Source organism: Nannospalax galili, unplaced genomic scaffold (assembly GCF_000622305.1).
Source record: "Nannospalax galili isolate Female #2095 unplaced genomic scaffold, S.galili_v1.0 scaffold781, whole genome shotgun sequence".
Classification (NCBI taxonomy): domain Eukaryota; kingdom Metazoa; phylum Chordata; class Mammalia; order Rodentia; family Spalacidae; genus Nannospalax; species Nannospalax galili.
The window spans coordinates 4,086,259-4,104,340 of record NW_008346898.1 but is presented as its reverse complement, the minus strand read 5'-3'; the positions used below and the strand labels follow the sequence as shown (position 1 = coordinate 4,104,340).

The 18,082-nt window shown below is 34.5% G+C and overlaps 1 protein-coding gene across 2 annotated transcripts in view; it reads left to right on the top strand.

The window, feature by feature from the left end:
• Window positions 1–18,082, top strand: part of Abca5 (ATP binding cassette subfamily A member 5) — a 97,332-nt gene that overhangs the window by 13,745 nt on the left and 65,505 nt on the right. For both annotated transcript variants that reach the window (XM_008843221.3, XM_029568369.1), the window contains 10 exons: window positions 1,935–2,047; window positions 2,866–3,070; window positions 5,826–5,987; window positions 7,701–7,789; window positions 8,959–9,188; window positions 10,670–10,811; window positions 12,779–12,967; window positions 14,321–14,468; window positions 15,294–15,462; window positions 16,151–16,209. In XM_008843221.3, the coding sequence (XP_008841443.1) occupies window positions 1,946–2,047; window positions 2,866–3,070; window positions 5,826–5,987; window positions 7,701–7,789; window positions 8,959–9,188; window positions 10,670–10,811; window positions 12,779–12,967; window positions 14,321–14,468; window positions 15,294–15,462; window positions 16,151–16,209 (1,495 nt within the window). In that variant the 5' untranslated portion in view covers window positions 1,935–1,945. The remainder of the gene's footprint in view (window positions 1–1,934; window positions 2,048–2,865; window positions 3,071–5,825; window positions 5,988–7,700; window positions 7,790–8,958; window positions 9,189–10,669; window positions 10,812–12,778; window positions 12,968–14,320; window positions 14,469–15,293; window positions 15,463–16,150; window positions 16,210–18,082) is intronic.

Below are 18,082 nucleotides of genomic sequence, written 5' to 3'. Positions count from 1 at the left end.
ATGCTGAAAGCAGCATTAATCTGTGTGTATAAACATAAGTATTTAGCTGTCAGTTTTGACATGTCCACATAGCAAAACAGCAGTAGGTTCCCCACTAGGGCTTATGACCTCCCAAGCCATGGGCTTTTGACCAAGTTTATAATATCAGGCATGAATTAACCTTGTGAAGCAAACCTAAAATCTTATCAGAAAGTGGTTGGTTCCTAATGGAACAGACTTGCCATTATTGCACCAGTTGCATTATCGTACTTGTTTGCCTAGTTGGTAGTGTTGCATGCAGGATCCATAAATGAGTAAGGTTATTGATAATTCACCCCAGGAGTCTGATAGTATGTTCCAGCACTGTGAGGGCTAGGCAGTAGAGAGGAGGCTTCTGGGCCAATTCTCTGTTTTTCCAAATCATCGGGTATTTTAAAGTTCTTATCAGATAATTACAAACTTGTGTGTAGGAAGTGTAGGCCTTTAAATCCTAGCCAGAGTAGTGCCTGTCTTTCAACAACCACCATTTTGCTATCCCATTTGTCAGACTGAAGCCAAATAAAGCCATCCTTCCCATGGTCTGAGAGTTTGCTGAGACCAGCAGAATGTAAGTAAGAGCAAGGGTGGAGTCCACACCTTTCTCAGAGTCTAGCCTTGTCTGTGTCTGAGCTTGAATTCTCTCCTGTCCTGCCACTTTAGTGTCGATTCCAAGTCCAGCTTTGTATCATTTCCACTGTGCACTTAGAACCATGTAAAACAAGGGTTTGTTAGGTAGAAGCTGTGAAGACTATAAGGCGCCCACCACTCCATAACTAGCCTCTAATAAACTCACCTACTTATTGAGCTGGACTCATTTCAGTCTTTCTTTGGTCTATAAGTGCCATCACAGTTTGGAAGCAGATGCTTTTATGGTTTCCAGGCGAAATTCAAACAACATGACAATGGTTATCTTTTTGTATAGTGAACTGGCTATTTATTGCTTGACGATTTACCAAGTAATTTTAGGTTGTTCGGGACTTTGGGCTGTTTTATTCTTATTCCTCCATAATGTTGATTCTTTTCAGCAGGCTGTCAGAGTAATTAGGTGCTGGCTTAAGTTTCCACTCACATTCTTTGCACTATTTGCAACTTCAGTTTAGTTTTTTAAAGTTTAACAGTGCAGTTAGGCTTTGTCTTGTGTATACTGCCCAGTGACAAGACTGGGTCTGGGTCGTGGCTGCTCTGCTAGTTGGTTCCTTTTAGTCTTTGTTAATATACCTAGGATGAGATTCATATGTTCCTAGTTTGGAAATTAATCTCAGAGGCAATAAAACATGTATGCACATTCCTGAGCTTCTTTTTCTTTGAGCTCCCTACTGCTTTCTCCTACCCTGTGGCTGCACTCTTGATCTTCTACTGAGAAAGTTCCATTGTGCCGCTTTTGGCCCCGGAGGTAACATACAAAAGAATAGGAGAAGAGATGAGTAGGAATTGGTCCACTTGGACTGTAGCTCCACTAAGACGAGGAGCTTTGCCACAGTGGGCTTTCATTACTCTAGTCTGAGACTGTCATTGTGGGGCATGGCGACATAGGAAGAAGCAGAAAGGAATAGAAGCAAACTCGTATTTCCACATTCTCTTTGCATGTTAAGACTAACTTCTTTTCCACTCAGAATTAGAAGTAAACTTCCAGAGCACTCTCTGTCCCTTTCTCATGTGTCAGTTTGAAGACTACCAAAGGAGAAAAAGTGGCAAGCTCATTACTGCTTTGGTTTGTTTCAAATTTTGATCTTTACCCACTTTGTACATACTTTGCATTTAGAGTTTCAGATTGTTGCTGCTGCTTCTTTACAAGAAGGAGAGCGAGCTGTTTGCTTAACTTCGTCTTACCCAGGGTGAAACAGCTGTGTGTGATTGTCGGTAAACATAGCATGTGCTTCACTGTGCAGTTCAGTTTGTTTGTTCTCCCTTTTAAGGTGCTGAAAACATGGCCACTGCGATTAGGGATGTGGGCGTTTGGAGACAGACCAGAACACTTTTACTGAAAAATTACTTAATTAAATGCAGAACCAAAAAAAGTAGTGTTCAGGTAAGTTAAAAATACTCTTATGTCTTCCTGCAGCTTATTTTTCTTTGATATGTTTTGTTTTTAAGAGGCAATTTTGCTGGATAAAGTTTCATGATAATTTTTATTTCTTTTTTTCAATTTGCTTATGAAATAAAAGTATGTTAAAGTTGTCATAATAGCCAGAAGAAAGGAGTGAACTAATCCTTCTAAACATTAAAAATTCTATTAATGATTACTAAATTCAGTTAGTTTCTAAGATCAGCACTTAATTTTCAACTTTAGGCGTGCATATTTTCAGCATTTATGAAATAAGTTCACAGATAACTTTGTGGAGTATTACTACGGAATTTTATTCCCCACATCTTCCCATTTTCTGAACTCGGAATCCAGTTGCCAAAAAAGTACAAACCATATGTCACAGAGCTGCCATGGAGTGCTTTTGGTGGGAGAGAGTCAGAACCAGCTAACCAGCTGGTAATAAGTGTGGAAACACGCTCTCCAAAACTAGCAGGGCAGTTAAGCAGCAGAATCAAGTAACAGTTCATCCGTAGGAAAGCAGAACATGAAATTAAGAGTAGTTTTAATAGTATAAATTTAGGTATTATTAAGAAATTTTTTGTTTGTTTTTCTCTTTTCCAAGGGAATTTTATATTGATTTTTGTAATAGTTGCAAGTTACGTTAAAGTTTGGAGTAAATTTATTATATCTTATATCATCAATTAAGACATTTTTAAACATTACCTTTATATCAGTTTAATTTATTATGTAAATCTAGTCTTAAATATTTCAGCAAAGCGATGTAATCCATCTTTGTAATCACTTGGTTTCTTTTAATCTAGGAAATTCTTTTTCCATTATTTTTTTTATTTTGGCTAATATTAATTAGCATGATGCATCCAAATAAGAAATATGAAGAAGTATCTGATATAGAACTTAATCCTATGGACAAATCTATCCTTGCTAATCTCATTCTTGGATATACTCCAGTGACCAATATTACAAGCAACATCATGCAGAGAGTATCTGTGGATCATCTTCCTGATGGTATAGTGGTCTTTATATATATGTCTTTTTTATTTATTATTTTTATTTTATGTGTATGAGTGTATTATGAGTCTGAATGTAGGTAGGTGCACCTGTGTCATGCAGTGCCTGTGAAGGTCAGAAGAGGGCATTAGATACTCTGGAACTGGAGTTAAAAACAGTTGTTAGCTACCATGTGGTTGCTGGGAATCAAACCCGGGTCTTCTGCAAGAGCAGCTGGTGTTCTTAACCACTGAACCCTCTCTAGCCCCTCGCAGTCAATTTTTTAAAAAAACAAAAACAAAAAGAAAAAAGAAACTTTTTATTTATGCATATGCTTGTGCGTGTGCGTGAATGTGTGTCAATGTCTGAATGTTTACACATGAGTGTACAGGTGCTCATGGAGGCTCAAAACATCAGATCCATTGGAGCCGGAGCCACATTGGGTTGTGAGCCACTTGACATGGGTGCTGGGAACCCAACATGGGTCCTCTGGAGGAACATCAAGTGCTCTTCAGTGCTGAGCCGTATCTCCAGACCCAGATTGTGGTTTTTTACAGGCGTTCTGATACAGCTTGAAGCCTTTTACCAGCTTGATTTACTGAGTAACATTTTTAACACTTAGAGGCATGTTCTCCCATCAGAATGTAGTTCTACCAAGATATTAAAATCATTTAATTCTGTTTTCTTATTTCTTGTGATAAATTATTTTACATTCTTGATATATATATTTGTATTTCATATTCAGTTCTTAGGTAATTTATAAAATAATTCAGGATATATGTGTAACATAAAAAACTTGAAGTATATTTCATTTTGATTCTGGTTCATGATTAAGAAGGTAGAAATGTGTGATAAAGGTTACAAAGCAGTAATCATTTTCAGATTGCCGTATCTGTTTATGTAGGTATCTGGTATCACATGAAGAAGTATTTAACTTTGAAGACCATGACTATTAGCTCAGTCTGTCTTTCTCCATGTATACTTATCACAAAGAGATGGATGGGGAAATGGTGTAAGCAGCGATGTTTAATGAGTTTTTAATTGCCATGAGAGAACGTCATACAGGAACTGGAGAAAGTGAGAGGAATGTTTACACTGCAATGATTAAATCACAAAATGCTGAGTTGTAAAGTAACAAATTAGCATGTTTTATTTCATACAGATGGTTGTAATTAACTTGTAGTATTTATCATCATACTATTGAATAGTACATTGTAGAGTACATGGCATTAGTTGTATAAGAGCCAAACAATTTTCCCCCATTGGTTTATATCTTAATTTATTGCTGTTTAATATTCCTATCAACCATATAGCTTATTGATGTATTATATGTTTATTAGTCTATCATATAAACACAAGTAACATAGAGAGCCATAAAAATGTTGAGAATGAATTCATTGGTAATGCTGGATGGGATGAAAGAGTATATAAACCAAAGAAATACAAGCCATTGTATTTCAACTTAGATGCAAAATTGGAAATATATATAAATTTTTTAAAGTTCTTTTTTTAACAACAGAACTATCCAAAAATGGAATATGTGAACATACATGATAACATGACTGATAGGGTGTTGAACTAATACCACACTTTAATATGGTCATTTCTGAGTTCCATGTTCACCTCTGGAAAACATTCACAACTACCCAGTGTGATCAGCTAGGTGTCATATATGAAAACGTTAACATTTGGAGAACTAAATCACTGACCTCTACTTACACAGCTAATGAATGATGAAATTAAGTACCAGTCCTAGGTCTCTTTGACCAAACATTCTGGAGCTTCTGTAGTCAAGTTAACTTACTTTAAACAAAACTACAGGAGAATATTTTTTAAAATTGTCTATTAACTAATGTGATAGAATGATTGCAGTATTTTTTCCATTTATCCTCTGAAAAGGAATAAGTAATAATAGGTTTAAATGGCAGTTTTCATTCAAAGGAGAGTTTGAAGAGTTTTGTCATAGTTGCTAAAATACATAGTTTCTGAGGAGGGAATAAGGATCTCTAAACTGTAGATCCATGGGCCACATGTGACCCACTTAAGTTAGAGGATAGCTTTAACTGGAGCCCAACCCAAAATAACTTAAAACACTGAGTTGTTTTTTTTTTTTTTTCTTTTTTACTTGATTGTGTGATTCTTGGGCATGAACCTTGTAGATGATCATGTTGTCACAGTGTCAAAAAGTTGAACATGCTTGGAAGAATTGTCTTCATTGAAGAAATACTTAAAATATAATTCCATTGATTAAAAGTTATTTAATTTTAAGTAAATAATTGAACTGCATTAGTTTTTATAATTTCATTTCCGCCTGAAATCTTAGAGACTCTAAAAAGAGTGGATAGCATGTTCAAGGACCTATTTTCAATCCTTAGTATCCCCTCCTCAAAAAGAGTAGAGATAATTTCAAAACTATTAAGCATTAGAATATAGATTTAGAATATATTACAGCTCATTGAGATTTTCAGATTGCAATCTTTTGATGGAATATAATTCTGTATATTGTTTCATAGTATGCTATAACATAGTCATAAATTATATAGTATAATGACATAATTTATGTAATCACATTACAGCTTGTCTACAAAATTACAGTTTTTATTTTATACATTGTATTATTTTCTTAGATGTCATCTTCATTTTCTAAGAAGTTAGTGATTACGACAAAAGTACTTGTAGAATATTCCATTCATAAATTATAATTATGAAATTAATCTACTCTATTATAGTATTTCAATTTGTGAGTTAATTACATTGTTCTAATATTTTGTAGTTATAATTACTGAAGAATATGAAAATGAGAAAGAAATGTTAGCATCCAGTCTTTCTAAGTCCAGCAACTTTGTAGGTGTGGTTTTCAAAGATGTTATGTCCTATGAACTCCGTTTCTTTCCTGATATGATTCCGGTGACTTCTATTTATATGGATTCAAGAGGTAAATAATTTTAAATAATCATTGAAGTCAGTTAAATAAGTGCATGTCTTTGTATGCAAATTCGATGTCCAGTGTTGTCATTTTCTACTATACTTATTTGTTTGGATAGACAAACTCACGTGTAACAAATAATTTAGGTATGCACATACATCCGTGTATCTATCTTTACTATGTATGTTATATAAAATATCAATAACAGTCATTTTAATTTTAATACACTTATGTAAATGTCATTTGCAGTAACATAAAGCAATTGTAATTTCATTATATGACTTTCTCTTAAAAATGTTGTATTTATTATTTTAATGTTATGTATATGACTGTATTGCCTACCTGTATGTAAGTGCATCCATGTCATGCAGTGCCCACAGAGGTCATAAGAGGGCACTGGATTCACTGGATCTGGAGTTTTGGACAGTTGTTAGCTGCCATGTGGGTGCTGGGAACTGAACCTGGTCCTCTGCAAGAGTAACTAGTGCTCTTAACCTCTGAGCCATCTCTCTAGTCTCTTATATGATTTTTTTAAATGTATATTTTTTTCCTCAGTGTAATTGTTTTCACTATGGCATGGCATAAATTTTTTTAAAATCTCAAGATCTCCTACCAGTGAACTAAGTTTACATTGGAAACATGGAACACAGCTTAAACCCATGAGGAGACATTATCAACTGTAAATATTTATAGTACAATATTGTGGTCATTACATTATTAAGTATGAAATTTTTAAAAAATCGATTTTTAATTTTTGTGTATGAGTGTTTTGCTTGCATGTATGTAAGTGTACCTGTGTCATGCAAAGCCCTTAGATGCCAGAAGACGTTGCCAGATTCCTTGGAACTGGAGTTATGTTGTTAGCTGCCATGTTGATGCTGGAAACCAAACCTGGGTCTTCTGGAAGAGAAGCCAGTGCTCTTAGCTGCTGAGTCATATCTTCAGCCCCTAAGTGTGGAAATTTTTACTTTATTCCAAAACGCCTATGTGGAAAATTCTTATTTCTCTTTATGAAACTGGACTTGTCCATGGATCTGGATGTACTTTGAAATAGGCACTATGGAATGCTTTTACCTTCAAATAGAAAAATGACTTATTTTAAATAACTATGTTTGTAATTAATTTGCATCTTTACTCATTTACTATACAGTATCCTAACACATTTGTTTCATTTGGTGTGTGTGTGTGTGTGTGTGTGTGTGTGTGTGTGTGTGTGTGAATGTGCGCATGGCCATTCCACAGCGTGCCTATGGAAGTCATAGGAAAACTTTTAGGAGTTGGTTCTCTCCTTGCTCCTTGCGGAGACAGGGTCTCTCTTGTCTTTCTACCACTGTTCATAGTCCAGAGGACCTGGCCCACAGCTTTGTGGGCAGTTCTCCTGTCTCCACCTGTTACCTCACCATAGAATGCTGGGATTACACATAGAAGCACCACACCTGTCTTTTTGCGGGTTTTGGGACTAGAGCTTGGATCATCAGGCTTGTGAGGCAAGCATGTTTTACCTGCTGAGCAGTCTTACTGGTTCTAACAAATGTTATTTTATTTTCGCATTCCAAATAAACAGTAATATTACAGATATTTGTCTTTGAAGGGCAGTTGCGTATTTTCTTTGTCCTGTACAAATTGATTGATTATTCCACTTGCTAATTTTCCATGTCTTATTTTTAGAAGAAAACACTTATATAATACATAAAATCTTACATCTCATTTTTCTCCCCATAGCTGGCTGTTCAAAGTCGTGCGAGGCTGCCCAGTACTGGTCCTCAGGGTTCACAGTTTTACAGGCATCCATAGATGCTGCCATTATACAGGTAAATGTGAAGAAAAGTCAAGCCATACTCTATATTTAATAATTTTTAAATTTTAATTGCTAGGATTGTATATACATGCTTAAATTATACTGTAAACATGTGACCTCATCAAACATTTCACATTTGGGAGAAAAACTATCTATGAAATGTATTTTTAAAACTATTAAGTTTTGTGCCTTAGGATTAGAACTATTAGAATCAATTATACCTCATTCCTCCATTTTTTCTAGGATCTGTAGATTTTTTTTTCTATTTGCCTTTTTAGCTGAAATTTATAATAAAGTATCATTTCAAAAATTCATATAAGCAGTTTACTAAACTGTACATTCAGAGTATGTATGAATAATGAAAAAATTGGATTTAAGACCTAAACAGGAGTCCTATCCCTCTTACTTAATAGACTGCTAGGTAGTAAAATGACTATACAATAACACTTTTTTTTTTGGAGGGGGGCAAGACTCTTAAAAGAACCAAATGAAAGGATGTATATAGAATTGTCATAAATTCTTACAACTTGCATGTGATAAATTTGTTAGGGATATGTAATACTAGGCCAATTTAGTGGGACAAAATTTTAAGATAAAGTTGGTGAAATATGGAATGTATCACATTGGTGAACTATAGCACTTAATTTGTGTTTTGGTTAGACTTTAATCATCGGAAGCCTAGACCACTCTGGGTAGTAGAGAATCTCACTTTAAGTATTCACTCGACTATCAGAAATATCAGTTGCTAAATAGTTTAATTGCATAATTCTGTCCATATGTCTTGTAGGTCTCAATTTTAAAGCAATAGAAAGACATTGCTGTTTAAAGGAATCTTTTTAATATAGCCCTAGAAATGATGGCACTATTAATTATTTAGGTCCTCAACTTTGAAATGCATATTTTTATTAAGATCCTTATTAGTCTGCTTACAGTGATATTAAAGTGTGCAATTTTATTTTCTTGGGAAAATTAATAAAAATTATTCATTCACACCATCTTCAAACTTTTTTCAGAATGAATTAAAAGAATTCTATTCATGATATTATGATTGCTTACTTTAATTCAAGTGTGTAGCTTTTAGAGTATTTTGTTTGCATGAGGTTACTTACTAATTTTAGGAATATAATTTTATTAGGGGTTATTTCAGAACTAAATTAATGTATTTACATTTTCTAATTATAGTTGAAGACAAACGTTTCTCTTTGGAAGGAGCTGGAATCAACTAAAGCTGTTATTATGGGAGAAGCTGCTGTTGTAGAAATAGATGCCTTTCCTCGAGGAGTGATTTTAATATATCTAGTTATAGCATTTTCACCTTTTGGATACTTTTTGGCAATTCATATTGTAGCAGAAAAAGAAAAAAAGTTAAAGGAATTTTTAAAGATAATGGGACTTCATGACACTGCCTTTTGGTATGTTATTAAAAGTTGATCATTTAGTATGTAATTAACAATTTTATTAACTATCATACAGATCTTCAGCATTATAATTTTATTTACTCAATTTGATAGAGTACTGATCCTGATTCCTTATAGTGATTGCCTTTCTTTTAGAATTTGAGACTAATCATCAAGCTTAAGCAGCTAATTGGCTTGTTTTATGATAAGGGAAAAGCTGTGTGGGATTTTATTTCACATTTTGTTTGAACCCATTAGGCATGTGCCAAGTATTTCATTATATCATTGTACTGAACATAGGAAATCTCTAAAAACTAGAAGTGAAATGAGATGTTGACTGTTCATATTCTTTCCTAATATAGCATCTCTATGATACTGTAACTTTAATTAAAATGGTTGAAGTCTAAATGTATAGGTTTTATATTCTTTTCACCCCTTGAAGACTAGTTATTTGGGTGAATTAAGGTGAAGGATGCATATTTAATTTACAGAGACACAAGTGAAAAAAAATATCTGTAGGTGACCATAACTGTGTCATTATTTCATACAATGCTAATTTTATAGAGGCATGAATATTTATAAGTAACTAAGTACATTCTCCTTACTCTTCCCTCTGTGTAATAAGACACTTTGCTTTTAAACTGTTTATAATGGCTTATTCCTATAATGCCGGCCTGGGCTCAAGTGGATCTTAAGTCTGAGGTCAGTTTAGACTGCCTAGCCAGACTCTGTCAGACAAAAAAAACTCCAAATTACTTTTTAGCTCTTTTACAAGGAAGGTCAATACTGTATGGGTACGTTGCTGTTATAAAGTCCATTTTACAAATTTTTATCCCACTTGGCCAAATGTAACAATTATAGTACTTTAGGTAGTAGGATTACTGTGTAGAACATCTTCTTTTCTTACTGTTCTTTTTTGTTTTAGATGTGATTGATTTTTAAGATGCAATGGGTTATTATTTTGTGTTGAAACATAAATTTAGCCTCAAGTCAGTGAATATTATTCATCAATTCATCAGTCACTGAAATATTTAAAATAAGTTTGAAGTTTTCATTAAAATGATTTTTTTTAACTTTAAAAAAATTTATTGAGAATTTCATACATGCATATAAGGTGTTTTGATCAAATCCATGCCCACTCCCTCCCCTCCAACTCCTCCCCACTTTTTCCTGAACAACTTCGTGTACCCTTTTTTTTTTTTCTTAAGTGGGGCTTTTTGATACTCTAATGTTTTCCCCTCTGAAGAGGTACCCCTAAAATCTTTTAGGGATTAGAGAAGAGCTCCCAAGTACTTTTGACATTTTTGGCCTTTGGAACACAGTCTGTTGCTAAGAGGCCCAAGGAGATTTTGATTTTTAGCCAAGAAACTGGCTACTTTTCTTTGGGGTCTTTTTACCCTAACTGCCTAGCCAATTCCTTCCTCCTATTCTTATCACACCATCCTCTGAATGCTGCCTGTTCATTGACTGTTGATGCATTTGCATTCTCATTTTAGGCTCTCCTGGGTTCTTCTGTATACAAGTTTGCTTTTCCTCATGTCTCTTCTCATGGCCGTCATCGCCACAGCCTCTTCCTTATTTCCTCAGAGCAGCAGCGTCGTGATCTTTCTTCTGTTTTTCCTGTATGGATCAGCATCTGTAAGTGTTTTAGCTTGAAGTGTCAGAACACCTTGGTGATACAATAAGATCTTCTTTAGTTACTTAGTTTCCATGAAAGATACGTTTTTACTGTTACTGATAACCTAATAGTAGATGGTACAGTATTATATGACCATGCTTTCAGAAAAATTAAAATAAGATCTCAGGTTTGAATCCAACTTGTTTTGGTGTGCTATATTTTACCCATAACTCTCTTTTTATATTTTCCCCTTTCATGAGATCGTGACTTTTTCAGGTAAGTTGGTATTATAGTGATTAGTTTTAAATTTTTTGTTTGTTTTTGGTTTTTTGAGACAGGGTCCTCCTATAGTACCCTCCCTTCCTACATAGATCAGGCTGGCCGTGTGTTTCACTACATTCTTCCCTTTTTGTTGGGAGAACCCTGCCCCCAGTCCTGACACAGAATGACAAACCTACATAAGGCATCCTAATTGGAGTTTGCATAGTTTATATGACATTTGGGAAGGGGTGACTTACAAAACCATGGATTCTTATAGGCTTTTCCTTTTCCATATTCCAAATGCATGTGCCATCTGTCTGGTCTTCTCTCGCTCAGATGTTTGATATGTTCAATATCGCAGCAGCTCCACCCCTTTTTCCCAGTGTGCTCCAGGTAGCCTTCTCACAGGTCTGAAGTCCTCTCTCCCCAGATGGGTACTGGGCATCCGCACAGCCCTGACTTTTGCTGCGCTCTAGTCCAAAAATTGCACTACCCCATTCACAGCTGTGCTTGAAAGTCCACACCCAAACATAAGTCCGGTGGCTTCCTAACAGCCACACAAAATGGAGAGAGAGTGGCCTCATGATTTTCCTGCTTTATATCTCCATATCCCCGCCCCTTAATGGGCTTGACTCCTTCCACAGAGCAGGGGAAGGAGGTGGGACCATGGGCTTACCAGGGGAACTTCCTGGCCACACCCTAATCTCACAGAGATCCGCCTGCCTCTGCCTCACTAGTGCTGGGACTAAAGGTGGGTGCTACCATGCTTGGCTTTAAAGATTTTTTTTTTAAATGTAGCTTTTTAGCAGTCTTGATATTCATTTGGTATATTGGCAAAATGCTGAATATAATTAGTTTTTGTTATAAATGATTCCAGGTTCCATTATAATCAGTTTATGTGCCCATTTTTTTGTATGTTGAATATTGTGACTGTCATTTTTATTCTTTAAAATAATAAATTGTGGACCTGGAGTGATGGCTCAGCAGTTAAAGAGTACTTGCTCTTCCCAGAGGACCAGGGCTGGGTTCCTAGGACCTATGTGGCAGATCACAACAGTTCCAGGGAATCTGACTTCCTCTTCTAACTTCCTGTCCACTGGCACAGTGCACTTGTGGTGCACTTATATACAGGCAAAACTCTCATACACATGATGTAAAAATTAGTAAATCCTTAAAAAATTATCAACAAATATTTCCAAATACAATTACCTGTATTATATCACTTGAACACATTGAGTTTAAAAGACAGGTCCTTTGTTTAAAAGCTTACTGAGGGGCCGAAGAGATGACTCAGTAAGTAAAGGGTCTAGAACACAAAGGTGAGGACTTGAGTTTGGATCCTCAGAACCTACATACAAGCCGGGCACAGCCATATGTGTCTAAAACATCAAGGGAGGTGGGTTTGGGGCTAGGAAGGGGAAGGAGGCAGAGGCAAGGCAGATCCTTGGAGCGAGCAGGCCAGCACATGTTCCTTATGGTTCCTGTAGTGTGAATGAGGTTACATTTACAGGTAAAATGCAATTATTAATATTTGTCAGTTAAAATTTTTTTAAATGTATATCTATTTGTATGAAAATAAAGGATTTTACCATAACATTTAGAAATTATAATTGTATTTTAATAGCTATAGTTTCTTTTGATTATAACTTTTTTTTACAAATCAGTTAATTTTGTTTGCATCAGTGTTAATTAATTTTGTATTAACGTTAATATTTACATTTTGTAGGTATTTTTTGCTTTGATGCTGACACCCCTTTTTAAAAAATCAAAACATGTGGGAATAGTTGAATTTTTTGTCACTGTGGCATTTGGATTTGTTGGTCTTTTGATAGTCCTCATGGAAAGTTTTCCCAAATCATTAGTGTGGCTTTTCAGCCCCTTCTGTCAGTGTACCTTTTTGATTGGAATTGCACAGGTGGGTAATCTAGTTATCTTTCTCTTCTTACCACTATTTTCTCTTCTTACCACTTCCATGCAGCAACTTACACTACCATTAATACCACCTTTAGTTTGATTTGCATAATAAAACCCACTCAAATTTCATGAGAAAAAAATGTAAAAAACTTAAATGTCATGAGAAAGAAATGTGGTAGAGTGTATTCTACATCTACATCACTTACAAGTCCTGTAGTTGGAAGTGTTCAGCATGGTGTTCTGTTTGCAGGGTCTTCAGCTTTTGCTTCACTACGTTTCATCGTCTATTTCCATATAAAACTCAGTTTATTAGAAGTCACTGGCTTAAGTTCCAAATAATATTCATTGCTCCGTTGCAAGCATTTATAAATTTATTTTAGAAGAATGGCTGGAAGAAAATTGTGCATGGCATAGAACACATTTGTTGTGGGTAAAGTAGTAAAATATGTAGGTAGATTTTATTGGTCTAGGATCCATGAAATTGCCATAAATATCCATGATATTCACTGTTTAGATTTATAAATTTGGTTTTTATTTCTCCTTATATGTGTAGTCTGAATCTAAATGAAAAAATTCAAGTAGGAAACTTTCTATAGAGTAGAACATAAACTCAGCTAATGTACAAATGTACATTAATGTACAAGAAAAAATACAACTTCTTACTATAGAAGATTACTTATGCTTGGTAGAATATTCTGTTTTAGGAGGTTAAATTACAACTGACTTTAACTTTCATGCCAAACAAGATTTAATTACTTGAAACTTAGGAGCAATTGTTACATACTTGGAGATTCTACCGAGTCCCCTTTTTCTTAGGAAAGTAGAACTGTAGTCATCGGTTTTGTTGGGAAAGTCAGAGCCCTTAAATATTACTTAGTTCATCTCCATTTCACAGAGGAGAGGACTAAAATTCAGGGTGATATAATTAAAGTTTATTCACAAAATGGAAACGCTTACCTAAATAAGGTCTTAGTCTCTAGAACGTTTCTCTTTTGACTCTGATCACACATATCTACTGTGTGTACTTTAATAATTGCAGTAATCAAAATACTCTCCTTTTCAGTATTGTAGACATAATAGACATATGTGGACTTAATTTTATCCTCTAATAGTTATTTGGCTTCCATGTGTTCCATAACCTTTTTTATTAATTGTTATTAGCATTAATTTTTATTTCCTTTATCATTACATTTGATATGTACACATTTTAGAAGCCCAGAATGGAGAACATGATTAGATGAATTGTTAATTTCTTAAAAGTTTTGTAGCTGTCACTGGATAGAATGAGTTATGCTAAGTAATGTTTTGTTTTAATCATTTTTTATGGAATAAAGTTGGTGTTTCAATTTTTTAGGTCATGCATTTAGAAGATTTTAATGAAGGTGCTTTATTTTCTAATTTGACTGAAGGCCCATATCCTCTAATTATTGCTATTATCATGCTAGCACTTGATAGTATATTCTATGTCCTCCTGGCTGTATATCTTGATCAAGTCATTCCAGGTATGCAGTTGGTCACTGAATTTTACTTTAAAGATTTTAAATAATTTTGCTCACAGAGGGTCACCTTAACTTTTTTTTTCTCCTAGCTAGAGTATTTTAAGTGATATTTATGGTTAAAGATTTTAATTTTCTTTTTAAAATTTCTTTATATTTTATTTATTATTTTTATTTTATGTGTATGAATGTATTGCCTGCATGTATGTAAGTGCACTTGTGTCATGCAATGCCTGTGTAAATCAGAAGAGGGCATTGGATTCCCTGGAACTGGATTTACAGATGGTTGTTAGCTGCCATGTGGGTGCTTAGAACTTAAGCTGGGTCCTCTACAAGATCAGCTAGTGCACTTAAGTGCTGAGCAATCTCTCCAGCCCCTTAATTTGCTTTTAAGTTATTATATATCTGGAAGATATTTTAGGTCTTAGCCATGAGTAAAAGTAAGGATATTATATAACAAGAGACATTTGTTTGAGTCCCTAGCTGGTCTTCTCAGTACAATCACTATGTCAGTCTTTTTAAACTGAAGTATTTTAGTACCTTACCCTCTAAGATCTGGATCTGTGAAGCAGTCTTGTGACTCCTACCACTTCCCTCCATCTTTGATCATGATTATGTAGTCAGCTCTTACTGACAGTATTAAATACATAAAACCTCCTTTCCTTTTCCTTTTGAATTCTTACATTTGTCTGTATTCCAGGCCTAACATGGTAACTACTAGTCAGTATGACTTTTAAAATTAAAATTAATTAAAACTAAGTAAAGTAAATTCATTTAGTGACTTTATGGTTTAAAATTCTTTCAGAAATAACTTATTTTTAATTTTTGTAGGAGAATTTGGCTTAAGGAGATCATCTTTATACTTTTTAAAACCATCATATTGGTCAAAAAACAAAAGAAATTACAAGGAGTTATCAGAGGGCAACATTAATGGGACTATTAGTCTTAGTGAAATTGTTGAGCCTGCTTCTTCGGAATTTATAGGAAAAGAAGCTATAAGGTAAGGTCCATCTTTGTCAGTCTAGGTAGAAGAACTGTTGGTAGAAATTATCACTTTAAAGTCTATTGTTCTACCGTATAGGATAGGAAATGACAAAATTCGTATTTGTGGACAATTTCATAGCACTGACATGGACTGACATCTGGCTTGTATCCCCTGACTAATATAGCAGGTATTAATCAAAGGTGAAAAGAAGTCTGTAAATTCCTTAAAATAAATGCTTCGCTTAGAGTTGTCTTAGCATGAAAAGTGGTTGATAATGCATGAAATTGGGAGCAGTGTACTTTTGTAGCTTCTTTAGATAATTGTGTCATTAATGTTAATTTTCTTTGTTTTTTATTTTAGGAGGAAGGCAGCTTACTATTTTTCTCATTACATATGAGAGCTTTTTTTTTCTCCTGAGTTTTTTTGCACAAGAATACAAATTTATTCTTGTTTTGGACTTAAAATTACAAAAGATCATCACAGGTCCCCCAATTTTTTTTTCAAAATTTAAGTACATGTTACTATGTGGATATTACCCCTCTCTTAATAGTGTAGAGGCATCTTGTAGAAACATACGTAGTACAAATTTTAAATAGCATGTCTTAAAACAAGTAAGACAGCGTTGATAAAAACATTGTACCTTTAAACACATGGTAATTGTAAATTTTTGTATATTCTTTTACTATAAATATGTATTTTTTAGAATAATTGGCATTCAGAAGACATACAGAAAGAAAAATGAAAATGTGGATGCTTTGAGAAGTAAGTGGCTTTCCTAGTGTTTGTTCCATGGTACGATGGCGTAGATGGAAACCAGTTTGCATAGTCATTGCAAAATTTAAACTTATCTCTCATGATTTTCTGTTTTGTCATTATAGATACTGTGTGTGATTAATGTTGTTAATAAAACTTCAAAGTTGTAAAGCCAGAAAGTAATAACATGAAAATATCCAAGTATTGAACCAATTTATATTTTTAAATATTTTTATTGCAGATGTGTATATGTATGACTATCTCTTTAAAATTCTTTTGGTTTCACATGGAATTTCTCAGTCTCAGCACTTCTGATACTTCTGGCCTGATAGTTCTTTGATGTAAGGATCTGTCCTGAGAATTTTAGTACTTTTAGCAGTGTGTCATTATATTAGTCAGTGTCTTTTAGGATTAATAAAATACACTCATCTTGACATTTTTAATCCATGTAACTTTATTCTGGTATGGAATATGTTAGTATGGCTTTATTTTGCATTGATCTAATATATAATGCTTTTTATCACCCTTCATTATTGGCATTTGGCTGTTCTTTTTCTCAGAGTGCCTATTCCTTTTAAGGTTTTGGATTTAAGACCTTGGTTAGATAAAGATATTCAAGTATCTTTTACCAATGGAAGCATGCCTTTCAGTACTGAATAGTGTTTGATAAGCACAAATTCATTCTCTTTCTCTCTCTCTCTTTCTGAGACGGGCTCTAACTGGCCTGGAACTCACTATGTAGACCAGGCTGGCCTATTATCTCACAGAGATCTGCCTGCCTCTGCCTCCCAAGTTCTGGGACTAAAGGCATGTGCCACCACACCAGGCACAAATACTTCAATTTAAATTAAGTTAATGAATCCATCATTTCTGGTTACAGTGCCATAAATCCTAGATGATTTTTGAGGTGTTTTACTCAACATTAAAAGTTGTAAATAGCCTCCCATGAGGGATTATTCAACTGGAAGTTACTGCCAATGCAAAGATGCAAGAGAAAGAAATAAAAGACACCCAGGTTAGAAAAGAAGTATGAAACTAATATTTTTGCAGATTAAATGGTCAGTCTCTATAATAAAAGTGAAACTAAAGATATGAGTTTAGAAAGGTGACAGAATATAAAATAAACATAGAAAAACCAGCTATGTTTGTTTATACCACCAACAAATAATTGAAAATTAAAATTAAAAACACTATTCACTGTAGCATCGAAATGTATACTTCAAAGGGCTTTGTGGTGCACACTTTAATCCCAGCACTTGGGAGCCAGAAACAGGTGGATCTCTGTGAGATCAAGGCCCGCTGGTCTACATAGCAAGTTCCAGGCCAATTGGGGCTGCAGGGAGACCCCCTCCTCCAAAAAAATCCATCCATCCATACTTATAGAGAAATCAGACAAAAATGTAGAGGAACTCATTTCTTAAAAATTATAAAATGTTGCTGAGAAAATTAAAGAACTAGATAAGTGGGGGCTGGAGCAATGGTTCAGCAGTTAAGAGCACTGGCTGTTCTTGTAGAGAACCTGGTTTCATTTCCCAACAGCTACGTGGCACTTGGGCAGCTGACAACAGTTCGTAACTCCAGTTTCAGGGGGATCTGATGCCCTCTTCTGACCTCTACAGATGTTGCATGACATGGGTGCACTTACATACATGGAGGCAAAACAGTCATACATATTTAAACATTTTTAAAAAAAGAACTAGATAGGTGGAGAGGAATACCCCATTTAGGGATTGGAAGACTAAATAAATGTATAGATATCAATTCTATCCAAATTTCATAGATTATAGATTCAAACAGTCAAAATCCTATTAGATTTTTTTTGTTGATTTTGAAAAACTAATTCTAAAATTATGTATAAATATAAGTGATACAGACTTGCCAA